General features: G+C 37.2%; 2 protein-coding genes across 2 annotated transcripts in view; one reads left to right on the top strand and one right to left on the bottom strand.

Annotated features, from left to right (window-relative positions):
* The window catches only part of AQR (aquarius intron-binding spliceosomal factor), a gene marked incomplete at its 3' end in the record, with an annotated part of 88,200 nt that overhangs the window by 23,189 nt on the left and 51,913 nt on the right, over positions 1–13,098 (top strand). The window contains exons 10-14 of the mRNA XM_084239511.1: positions 1,923–1,987; positions 2,649–2,765; positions 4,011–4,124; positions 5,630–5,733; positions 10,802–10,904. Coding sequence (XP_084095637.1) covers positions 1,923–1,987; positions 2,649–2,765; positions 4,011–4,124; positions 5,630–5,733; positions 10,802–10,904 — 503 coding nt within the window. The remainder of the gene's footprint in view (positions 1–1,922; positions 1,988–2,648; positions 2,766–4,010; positions 4,125–5,629; positions 5,734–10,801; positions 10,905–13,098) is intronic.
* LOC311174971 (heterogeneous nuclear ribonucleoprotein A3-like) lies at positions 7,341–8,202 on the bottom strand (the record flags this gene model as incomplete). Its single annotated transcript, XM_084239806.1, is given in 2 exon segments — positions 7,341–7,986; positions 7,988–8,202. Coding segments are annotated over 2 exon segments (861 nt in total).

The following is a 13,098-nucleotide window of genomic DNA, read 5'->3' as shown; positions in this document are numbered from 1 at the left end:
TTAGGAAGCAGAAAGCTAATTTTTAAAAAAACTACAAGAAGGATTTTACAGGATCATTGAAAACAACATGTCCATACCAGCTGTTATAAATGAACTCTGCAAAGGATGACCAGAGAGGTCAGGACTGCTGTCAGAAGAAAGGGAAAAAAAAATACATAATACACTTGCCTAGCAGAACCAATTAATATAAAAGCATTCAGTGTTGTCCTCCAGACCTCAGAATTTGAGCACCCAGCATTTTGTTCCACTTTTAAATAATAAAATATTAGCGACTGTTGTTGCTAATAATTTTCTCGTGCTATAAATAAAGATACAGAATACGGAGTTTCCTCAATTTTAAAATTTTGGAAAATATTTTCTTTTGATAGTATAAGAACAAACGATAACAACAGAGGACTAGTTTGAATGGACTTAACTTAAAAGTTGCTTCTTTAAATTCTTTAGTTCCAATTGCTGTGTGACCTAGACTATGTCTCAGAAAACTTGGATTCCAGTTCTAATCAGTCATTATTTCGTTCTGTACTTTCTTCGAGTCAGGGTCTAACCTGGAAAATGAAGACCTAGAATAGATGTTTTCAAGGTTTATTCCAGCTATTAAACTCTATAGTTCTTATATTTAAAGTCTGGCTTATGGGCAAGTGCCAGTTAACATTTCCATGTATTATTCACAAACAAATTCATAATTCTTCACATAAAACTTTCCATTGTCTTGTATACTGCAGATAAATAAATGGATTTATGTAAGCATTTGTAGGGTGATTTTTACAGGTGTAGCACTGGGTTAGTTACATCTGGGAGTCCTTAGTCTCAGCAGCAGTAGGAACCCTGAAATTATCTCCTTTTTAACTGAAACAATCTTGGCAGGATGGTTTTAACTCATAAAATGGTAGGCCAGTTTTCCTAGCCAAAAAAAATACCAACTTGTACGCTGAAAGTATGTCAAGTCACAAGGTTGTAATTTTAAAAACAAAAATATTCTTAAAAATAGTATGCCCAACATAGCTTAATGTGAGACTGTGATTTAAAGGATATTTTATTGTCTCTGTGTTATTGGCATATTAACGTCAAAATATACATGTACAGAGCAAAGAAAAAAATAAAAAATTGCTGCTTTAATTTGTTTGGTATATATAGCTCTCTTTTCCACCCGTTTTCTTTGTATTCTAAAAATAAATGTAGACATAGCTGTATATATCTTTGTATTTATATGTATATACACATGTCTGTGTACATGAGAGTTCTGGAAGTTAGTGTGTGAAGACAATAAGGAAAATAAAGCAAAAACTGATGTGAAACTGCCATTCTAGTTTTTATATTTCCAAGTACTTTGAAAATCCTTTGGTACAGACTTTTTTAATAAACTTTAAAAAAAAAAATCTTTGCAATTCTGATTTTTAAAATGTCTTACCCAAGCTAGGTTTTTTTCATTTTCTTGATTTATGTGCTAAATACAAGAGTAAACAGCCTTATTTGAATATAGGTGAGGAGTCCTTATTCTGAATCAAAGTCCAATCCTGATAAATAAGAGACAGTTAGGGGCCTCCCTGGTGGTGCAAGGGGTTAAGTAAGACACAACCTATGAAGCTATCTGCAGCCACTACAGCATGAGTTCAATTCCCAGCCAGGGAGAAAACCACATGGCGCAGCAGACCTCTCCTGACTCACCTGCTGCTCCTCTCAGCAGTGTATTTCAGTCATTATGCCTGTTCTGTTCCCTACCCTGTCTCTGCTGAATTCTCTCACCCCCCAACACCTCTGGCCTGTATACCCCACTTCTTGTATGTACAAGTAAATAAATCTTTAAAAAAAAAGAGAGAGAGAGACAATTAATGTTAATAACTAAAAAACTGCCAATTTTAAGATACAATACTCAGAATGGCCTAAGTGAGAATATTCTAACATGTTTTCTCTGTTATGTCTAGATACTGTCACTATGGACAAAGTTCACTACTGCGAAAGATTCATTGAACTTATGATTGATCTGGAGGTAAGAAATGAGCAGTAGCTTTTTTTTTGTTACATGAACACTAAGGGAGCTAAGATTAAATGTATGAAATATTTCTTTAATACCTCAAACAGGCCTTTGTCCCTATCTCAAGGGGTTAAATACTGAGAGGACTCACCAGAGACAGAGTGGGAAACAGGACAGGCAGACTGACTGACATACACTGCTGAGGGGAGCAGCTGGTGCGACAGGAGAGGTCTGCCATGTGGGTTGGCTCCCTGGCTGGGGATTGAACCCAGGCCATAGCAGTGATAGCACTGAGACTTAACTCCTAGGCTATCAGGGAGGTTCAAGAGGGGTTTTTTTTTTTAACATGAGAATTAGAGTTTGGATTCAGATTAGAATTTGGACTAACAGTCACTCATGAGATCTTCATTCAAATTCTATCTCCACTTAATAACTAATTTGTAACCTCTAACGAGCGCAAAAACATCTTCTGTAAAATTATGCCATTTGAATAAATGAATGATTTACAAACTGATTGTTCTAGTTTCTCAGCTTTGTCTTGCTGACTGTCGTTGGGGGTTGTGGGCAGAGGAAATGGAGAAATGAGTCCAAGGATTGTCAATACTTCTGAGTTAAGTATCAGTAGACCTCACCTCTAGAATATCAGCAGACTTGTTGCTGTGTTATTTTTTTCTAGGCCCTACTTCCCACAAGACGCTGGTTTAATACCATCCTGGATGACTCCCACCTTTTGGTGCACTGTTACCTTTCCAATCTTGTCCATCGGGAAGAGGATGGCCATCTTTTCTCCCAGGTAAGCATTGATGTATCTGAATATACTTACCGTTCTTATTCTAAGGTTGTTTTCTTTGCCATGAAGCTGGAAGTACCAGATCGTAACACAAGGAAACTTTTGCTGACTAATGAATTGAATATCGTAAATTCCTATTTAATCATTTTGTTTTAATTGGATGAAGTCTTATTATTGAACTGAATTATGATATTGATGAGGTAGTCCCATATACCCACATATATTGATTTTATGTTATTAATGACTGTGGGATATCAATAGATGATAAACATTAATTTCAAGCAAACTACACTGATTCCAAGGCTCTCTTGGCATGATGATGGTGACAGGCAGTTGGTAGTGTGGAAATGTATATGTGCTTCATTTACTGCCCTGCCTAAGAAGTTGAAGTACTACTGTTTCTCATTTCATGTAATGTCACCTAGACAAATTGTCTTCAAACAAACTCTAACACTTGCCTTTCAATGAGATCATAGAGATAGTTTTTATGTGTTTACGTATTCTTTTAGGAATTCTTTAACCTTTAATCTGTGTTTTCCTCCTTTTTCTCATTCTCTTGTTGTTTCTCTCTAGTGATTGCCACATTTATTAAAATGTATTAAATTCTGATCTGATCTGCCATACATTAGATTTAAGGTGAAAGCAGCTAGGAAATTCTGTTGATGTTGCTGCCACAGGGGGAAACTAGACCTTCATTAGTAGCAGGAACTAATCCAAAGATCGGGCTTGATGGCCTTGGGGACTGCTGAGAGGAATGAGCAGCTTAGCTTTCCCCACTTTGCTGTTTTTCCCTAATAGAAAAACAGCATGTGGAGAAAAATATCTCCAATTAGAATCGTAAAATCCTCATTCAGAAAATTCTGTATTAATGGCCTAAGTGAAAGACCTTAAGAGTTCCTGCTAGTGCTATAGTTTTATAAATTTTTCATTATGTAAATAGATTTTTGTAATTGTCATTAAAATCTTTGGCTTTCTTTGATGGAATCTTTAATGTCTTTTTAGTATTGTGATTGCAGTTTAAATTCTTCCCTGTGTGAATAGACTTAATTTATTTACAAGGCACATCCTTTATCTTCACACACTAAAAAGCACTTTTAGATATCTTCTGAGATGTGTATTGCAATATTAGATTCCAAAGTTTTTCTGCACCTCCCTGAATGTATAACTTTTTATTATTTTTAATCATGTTTGTTCATGCTTTCCTGACCTTATGTTCACACAGTATATTCATTTAACTGTATCCTTCAGCTATTGGACATGCTGAAATTCTACACTGGTTTTGAGATTAATGACCAGACTGGAAACGCCCTGACAGAGAATGAGATGACCACCATCCACTACGACAGAATCACTTCTCTGCAAGTAATTGAGATGCGTTATAGCCTTTGCTGCTGCTCCATAAACTTGGGGCACACTTACATGCTAGGTTTTGTATAGTACAGACAGAAAATGGTAGTAATTTAGTAGTGTTTTCATCTTGAACTTTCAAAATACTGCTAATTCTGATGTTCTCTTAAAAAAAAAATGGCTTTCTTTCATATTCCTCAGTCCTCAGAATCAATATACTGATACTTGAAACTCAGAAATAGAGTATTTTAATGTATGACAAGTGTGTAAGCACTTTGTACATTTTTAAGATAAACACATATGGCACAGCAGTTTACCAGTCTAGCTCAGCTATGCCAGAAAGCACCTTTGTGTTCTGTTACTGATCTAATATTGACCTTGACCTCTATTTCCTCTGGTGTCAGGAGTTTTTGTCAACTTGGAGTTATCCAATTCTTTCTGTTTTAAAACGTCTTTTTAGGAAAGCATCAGACTTAAGTTCAGACTCTTTCATAATCAGTTCCACTATCTCTGAAGGACTCTCTCGCTCTCCCTCTCCCAGCTTGGCACATGGATTCCTAGAGACAGACACTAAGATATCCTTATTGTTTTGGAAGTGGTGTGCTCTGCCCACTGTCCTACCTCAGCTGTCTTTTCCTGGAGCCTGTGTGTTTTATCCTGCCTTGTCCTTGCAGTGACCACATTTGGTTTGTGGTCTCTCCTCTTGACACAGGCAAAGCATGCTGGTTATGGTTGTTCCTGAGGAACTTGGCTGCCTCCTGCTGCTGAGGTCCCAGTCTTGGTGGTGGTGGTGGTGGTGGTGGTGCTAGACTTCTCTTGAGAGCTTACTGACCTTCATTTCCTAGCCTAGCTCATTCTCAATCGTGGATCGCAGGGTCATTTTGTTATCGTAACCCAATGGCTGGCTTAGCCATAAGCTTGGCCACCTTCTGTCACCCATAGTGAGGCACACAGATACTTCTGTATCTTTATGTGCCACATGTACGTTAGGGAAGACAAGAGATGTTATCTCCACACTTTTACAAAATCACCATGATGCTGCTATTTTTATTTTCTTGCAGCTTTCACCCCATCTTGGTTGGGATGTAGCCTCCAAAGAGCCTCTTTGGGCAGATTTCCTAAGCAAAGCAGGGCACAAACACACGATGCTCAAGCTGGCTCTTCAGCGGGAGTTTCCCTCAGGGACTTTTAGTTTTGTTACACCAATTCTTGATAATGAAATGTTTTCTTTTTCTCTCCATGAAGCTGGCCTTTATGGCTATTTCCATTTTTATTCAAAATAAAATTTTAGAAATTAAAAGCTGAACACTTTTTTTTGCCTTTCTGCTAAAACAGTTCTCTTTTTCTTCCTTTTGGGCTGAATGCTTCTGTCTGAATAAGGCTGGGTTCACATATGAAAAGCATGTAAGAGAGAGAAGTGCATTAGTAATTTAAAAAATTTCCACTGCATAGCGTATAAATTGTAGCTGGTGTATTGATACGTAGATATTAATTATTAACTTTTTTTACTTTTTTTCTAGAGAGCTGCTTTTGCACATTTCCCTGAACTCTATGATTTTGCCCTCTCAAATGTGGCAGAAGTAGACACTCGTGAATCCTTGGTCAAGTTTTTTGGACCTCTTAGGTAAGGGAGTGTAAAGGAAAACTATGCAGTCTCTTTTACTCATGAATTTTAATTTTCTTTTTAAGCTTTTAATCTATTACTTTAGATAATGTTACTTATTATACTATGCTTTATTGACACCTGGAAATAATTCTTCCTCCTGCCACTTGGTATCTTACACCCACCTAAATATAGTCATCCATACTATCTTTGTTTTGGTGGCGGGGAGGGGGTTAAAATCTATATTTTTCATAAATGATATTTTTCTTAGATCTTAAGTATTTCTTTGAGTAGAAGATAACACATAGTCTATCAAGCATAAACATAAAGGAGACACCAGTATATGTTCATCATGTGTGATACTAGAAATGTGACTTAGGAACATTTTTTCACAAAGGGCAGTGTATTTTAATAGCTTTTCCAAATTACTGAGAATATTCTTCTTTGATATATGTCAAAATTTGACAGATGATGGTATCTTAAAGGTTGTTTGACCGTAGAATAGCAAACCATGTTTGGGACCTACATTCATTTTTTGAAATGGAGACAAGTGACATGGTTATGAATGAGAGGAGTGAGTTGTGGTATTTATTCTGCCCAAATTGATCTATAGATATAATTAATTTCCAGTCAGAATCCCAGCAGTATGCTTTTAAAGAAATTGACAAACTTAACTCTAAAATGAATATGAAAAGGCAAATAAAGTAGAATAGCTGAAACACTTTGAAAAATTATAATAAAGTTAATTCTACTGCCTAATTTCAAAACTTCTATAAGGCAGCAGTAGTCAAGACGATGAAAAGAGACGAGAGAGAGAGGAAGGAAGATAGATAGACAGAAAGACAGAGATAGATAGATAGATAGATAGATAGATAGATAGATAGATAGATAGATAGATAGATAGATAGATCTGAAACAATATAATTCAGTAATATACTACACATACATCATTAGTTGATTTTTTTTTTTTTTTAAGATTTATTTATTTACACAAGAACCGGGGTACAGGCCAGATGCGCGGGAGAGTGAGAGGATTCACCAGAGACAGATCGGGGAACAGAACAGGCAGACTGACAAAGTACAATCCTGAGGGGAGCAGCGGGTGAGCCAGGAGAGGTCTGCTGTACCATGTGGGATTCTCACCAGCCGGCCAGGATCGAACTCGCGCTGCAGAGGCTGCAGACAGCTTCACAGTGCGGCGCTCAACCACCTGCGCCACCAGAGAGGCCCCATCATTAGTTGATTTTTTTTTTAATTCCTTAATTTTTTATTCCTGGTACCACTACCACAATTTACAGGGCAATATACCTGATGTAATGAAAAGAAAAAGAAAAAGACAAAGCTACAACAGATAAAAGACCTCAGGAATGTACATCTAATTGACACTACCTTGCATTAATCAATAGCTGCACTTTTTGCAAACTGTGGCTATGACAGTCCTGAACAAGAAGGGTTTCCTGTTTAAGCTGCAGTAACTTTTCTGACTATGGATCATCGTTCCTTCTGTGGCAGATTTTTACAGTTCCTCTAATGGATTTGGGACGACTGTCTCAAAGTAACCTGCAGCTTTCCTGACAACTCCTCACTCTCTCTCCTGCTAAGAACGGTAGCCCTTTTCTGCTGAATTTTTAGAACCTTCTGCTACCATAGCCACCACTTCCACCACCAGATCCATAACCACCACCATAGGGACTGCCCGAGCTTCTTCCACCAAAACTGCCCCCCTTCATGGATCCATAATTTGATTGCTGTTGTCCACTATAATTCCCAAAATCATTGTAGTTCCCACCACCACCATAGTTACCACTTCTAAAATTTCCTCCTTCATTGTAACCATCATATCCTCCTCCTCCACCACCATATCCACCACCTTGGTTTCCATATCCTGGTCCACCACCATCATAGCCTCCTCTACTACTATAACCAGGCCCACCACCATAGTTGCCACCATCACCTCCAAATCCATTATATCCACCATCACCTCCTCCATAACTACCTCTGCTGCCACCACCTCCACCACCATAACCTCCTCTTCCACCAACGTTTCCACCACGGCCAAAGTTCCCTCCACCACCTCCAAAGTTCCCTCCACGACCCATAAAGTTGCCAGATCCACCTCCACGACCTCTCTGTGATCCAGCAGACTGCATTTCTTGTTTAGAAAGGGCCTTTTTCACTTCACAATTATGCCCATTAATAGTGTGGTATTTCTGAACAACAATTTTATCAGCTGTGTCATGATCATCAAAAGTTACAAACGCAAATCCTCTTTTTTCCACTCTGCCTGTCTTCCATAACTTCTATGGTTTCAGTCTTGCCATACTTTTCAAAGTAGTCTCTCAAATTATATTCCTCTGTATCTTCCTTAATACCACCAACAAAAATTTTCTTCACTGTTAAGTGGGCACCAGGCTTTACAGAATCCTCTCTATAAACAGCTCTCTTTGGTTCTACTACACGCCCATCAACCTTGTGTGGCCGAGCACGCATTGCGCCACTGGGGAGGGCCCCCCCCCCTTTTTTATTAAGCTGTTTTCTTACTATTGAGTTTCCCACTTTGGGAAAATTTTACAATTTCTTATAAAGGCAAACATGCAATTATTATATGATCTGATGTCTCACAGATCCACCAAAAAGGATGAAAACTTCTATTCACACACATTTGTACAGAAATGTATATAAAGCCTTTATGTATAGTTGTTAAAAACTGGAGTACATAAATATCCTTCATCTTGGAGATGAGTGAACACGCTGAGATATAATCATACAATGGAATACTACTCAGCAATAAAAATAACCAACTACTGCAATGTGTCGCTTAATGATGGGCATACATTCTGAGCGATGCATCGTTAGGTGATACTAATATTGTACAAAGGTCATAGAATGTAATTGCAAACCTAGATGGTCTAGTCTACTTACTACACACCTACGCTCTATGGTGTATATTAGGGCCACTATTGTATTTGTGGCCTGTCATTGACCAAAATTTTGTTAAGGGCAATGTGATTATTTACAAACAACAAGGTGGGTAAATCTCATTGTATTATGCTAAATGAAAGCAACCAGTGTTAAAAGGCTACATGATGTACGATTCCACTTATTTATTGACTTTTTGGGGAAAGCAGAATTATATAAAGATTGAAAGCAGGGCCTCCCCGGCGGCACAGCGGTTGAGCGCTGGGTTGCGAAGCTGCCAGCGGCCTCTGCAGGCCGGTTCGATCCCCAGCTACTCCCCGGCCACCAGAGGAGGGTCCCACATGGTGCGCAGACCTCTCCTGCCGCCCGCTGCTCCCGTCAGCAGTGTACTTCAGCCCTTCTGCCTGCTCTGCTTCCTGCTCTGGCTCTGGTGAATTCTCTCACCCTCCCGCGCTTCTGACTGTACCCAGTGTATGTATAAACAAAACAAACAAACGAATAAATAAATAAAAAACATGCCTCTATTAAAAAAAAAAAAGATTGAAAGCATTTTACCAGAGAATAAGAGAAAATTTAATGTAAAGTGGTATGAGGGGATTGTAGGGCCAACGTATATAAGTAATGAAAATTGTCAAGCTCACAGTAGTCAATGCAAGTCTCATAAAATTATAAATTTTGCTTGGAAGTTCAAATGTTATGATTGGTAGCAAATATCAGTCGTTTTCCTTAAAGTTGCAGGTCTGTTTTGTTCAAATTTGAAAAATGTTTGTTATTTATTCAAGTCTAAATAACCATGGTTTAGCAGTCATTCTTGCAGGTAAAAATTGCATGCAAAATGTTTTGTTACCAATTTAAAAAATATAGATACCGAAGAATCCAAAGGTTAATTAAATATATTTTTAACTGCTTCATCAAGGATATTCTTTTTTCTTAAATTTTTAAATTTTATATATTTTTTTTACATCATTTTTCATTTTTGCGCCATGTATGCATTTTCATCTTGGTTATAGTCCCCATACAATTCCCACCCCCCTTGTTTTGATCCTTCTCTCACCACCGCCAACCCCCACCTGGTGTGTCTCTGGTTTATAGTTGCTTGTTGATTTTGATTTTTACTTTATTATCATTAGTCTTTTTCCTGGTCCCTTATTTAGGTTTTCTAAATTCCTGCTATGAGTGAGACCATCTGATATTTTTCTTTTTCTTTCTGGCTTATTTTGCTGAGCATGATCCCTTCCAGCTCCATCCATGTTGCTGCAAACTGCATGAGTTTATCTTTTTTGATTGCTGAGTAATATTCCACTGTGTATATATGTACCACATCTTCTTGATCCAGTCATCTATTTTGGGACATTTGGGTTGTTTCCATAGCTTACCTATTGTAAATAGTGCTGCTATAAACATAAGGGTGCAGGTGCCCTTTTGAATTAATGTCATCAAGGATGTTCTTAGGAAATTCTTGTTTGTTTTTTTTAACTGCCTATTTGAATGAGGAATATGATAACATACAGCACTGGTTGGTGCCCCTGCCTTGATTCATACCAGCATTGTTACCCACCATTACTTTTGCATTGTTACTGTAGATTTAAACATAATGACAAAAAGTCTTAGTATTAATACAAAAAAACCAAAAACGTCCTTGCTGACTCTGAAGCAATCTCCGGGACCACCATTGGTTTATAGAAGACTCTTTGAGAACTATTTAAGGAGCTTAATTTTCACTGTCGGTTTATTATATTCTCTGTCCATGTAAAAAGACTATTTGCTAGATATAACTTTTTTTTTAATAGGATTTATTTATTTATTTATTTATTTATTTATTTATTTATTTATTTATGCATACAAGCACTGGGTACAGTCAGAAGTGCAGGAGGGTGAGAGAATTCACCAGAGCCAGAGGGGAGAGCAGAGCAGGCAGACTGATGAAACACACTGCTGAGTGGAGCAGCGGGGTGGCAGGAGAGGTCTGCGCGCCAGGTGGGACCCTCGCCCAGCAGCCAGGGATCGAACCGGTGCTGCAGAGGCTGCGGGAAGGTTTGCAACCCAGCGCTGAACCGCTGCACCACCAGGGAGGCCCTAGATATAACTTCTTAAGCAATTTTTAAAACTACATGTTTCAAAAGTGAAGTAAGAATAAAATGTTGTGATCTCAATATTCTTTATTCTGCAGTTCAAATACACTCCACCAGGTGGCATCATACCTCTGCTTGTTACCAACTCTTCCCAAAAATGAAGACACAACTTTTGATAAAGAATTTCTTCTAGAATTGCTGGTAAATATCAAAATCCTTTGAATTTTTGCATGTGGTTTCCCCAGACTTTTTGAATCATTTTAAAGAGGTAGGTAGATCTAGTTTTTTTTTTTTTTTTCTTGAGCTAAAGATTAATTTTGGTGATTTCTACCTGTTTTAGAATTTTATCATTTAAGTTTGTCAGATTTATTTTTTTCTCATTCATTCCACGCAAACATTTATAAGTAGCTTCGTTGTTGAACACTAGATTTAGCCATTGGCGATACACAGATAGTTAATGCCGTCACTGCCTTTTGAATATCATTGTTACACACACACACACACAAATGCACATACATGTGTGCACATAAGCCAGAAAGAAAAGGTATAAAGATATACCTTTAATACCAGAAAACTCAGAGATGTTTAGTTATAAGGTAAGGTAGGTGATGCTTGACTCAGTAATTTTAAGAATTTTATGGAATTTTTCCATCATTTTGGGAAGTGAAAGGCTTTAACTCTCAAATTAATACTGCTGTGGTAAAGTTTTACTTTTTTAGACCAGTTTTAAATTCACAGCAGAATTAAGAGAAAGTGATATATTGTATTTTTAACTTCACAAAAATGTTATATAAAATACATGAGTATTTAACCATATTCCTACTATGAATATTTGGGTTTTTGGCGACATTCACTATTACAGATAATGTTACAAACTTTGTGCATGTGGTTTTGTGCCCATATGTGAACAGTTAGAACATTTACTACCAAGTGTCAAATTATTTGATTGAAGTGTTTTTTTTTTTAATTTTTTTTTTAATAGAGGCATGTTTTATTTATTTGTTTGTTTGTTTGTTTGTTTTGTTTATACATGCACTGGGTACAGTCAGAAGTGCGGGAGGGTGAGAGAATTCACCAGAGCCAGAGTGGGGAGCAGAGCAGGCAGAAGGACCGAAGTACACTGCTGAGGGGAGCAGTGGGCGGCAGGAGAGGTCTGCGCGCCATGTGGGACCCTCCTCTGGTGGCCGGGGAGCAGCTGGGGATCGAACCGGCGCCACAGAGGCCAAAGGGAGCTTCGCAACCCAGCGCTCAACCGCTGCACCACTGGGGAGGCCCAAAGTGTGTTTTTTTTTAAAAGATAAAAGGTGCAGCCGAATTATACTCTAAAAAGTATGTGTTCTCACCAACAACAGATTAAAATATGTTTCCCTGAACTCTTCAGCACTGAATATTATGAGTATTCCCAAGTTTTGCCAGTCTTATGATATATAAAAGCATAGTAGCTGGTTTTAATTTTTTTATTTCCTAACTGCTATAAGGTTGAATAGTTTTTCCAATAGTTTTTGGATTTTTTTTTATACCTGTATACATATACACTGTGTTGATATGTTTTGAACATATGAAACCATATTTAGCACATAGTTTAGTAATTTATATTCCAAGCTAATACTTTTAAGAAAAGAAGATGGCTATAAGTTTTTAGAGATTGTAACAAGAAACTGTTTGTAGCAGGTGTTTTAAGCCTGATGACAGTTGTTTCAGTGCCATTTGGGGAGAAACTCTAGGGAAGGGTTTTTAATTCAAGAATGGAAATGCTCTTTTATTGATATATTTACTTGTGTGCATTACATGTCTTGGGTTACCATCTTTACCCACCTTCTAACAAATCACTTTTCATTGTTTCTAGCTACAGATGCTTTCTAGAAATTCCTTGTTCTATATTCTGACAATGTAAAAATCTTTAATTCAGGTTTTGGGCTTTTATAATAGATTCTTACTATAAAAAGAAATGAGGAATTTTCCTGGACTCTTTCTGTTGGAAATAGCTTTGAATATAAAGTTGATCCTATTTGCCTTTTAGAGTCTTAAAGCTAAAATGTCATCCTTAAAATTTAATATTATGCCAAAAGAAAATAATTTTTAAAATTTATACTGCTACCGCGTTATCTTTTCATTTCTGCCATTTCCTAAGAGATTTCTGAGGCTTTGGATTTTTCTAATATCACTTGATTTAAAAGTTGAAATAAGCATATTGTTTAGGTGATATCATATATCTTTTATAAAATACAACTTTACTATGTTTTTCAAGTGTATTGTTATTTTAGCATGTATTAAGTAGCAAGCTTATTTCCCCATTTCAGATGGATTGCTGTAATAGTAACAGTGAAGCGCTTATGGAGATCATGTCTAATTTTCTCACAAGGGAGAAGACTGAGGCAAGATGATGAATAGACTT

The sequence above is a fragment of the Talpa europaea genome (genome assembly GCF_964194135.1).
Source record: "Talpa europaea genome assembly, chromosome: 8".
NCBI lineage: Eukaryota > Metazoa > Chordata > Mammalia > Eulipotyphla > Talpidae > Talpa > Talpa europaea.
This window is presented reverse-complemented; position numbering and strand designations above follow the sequence as displayed.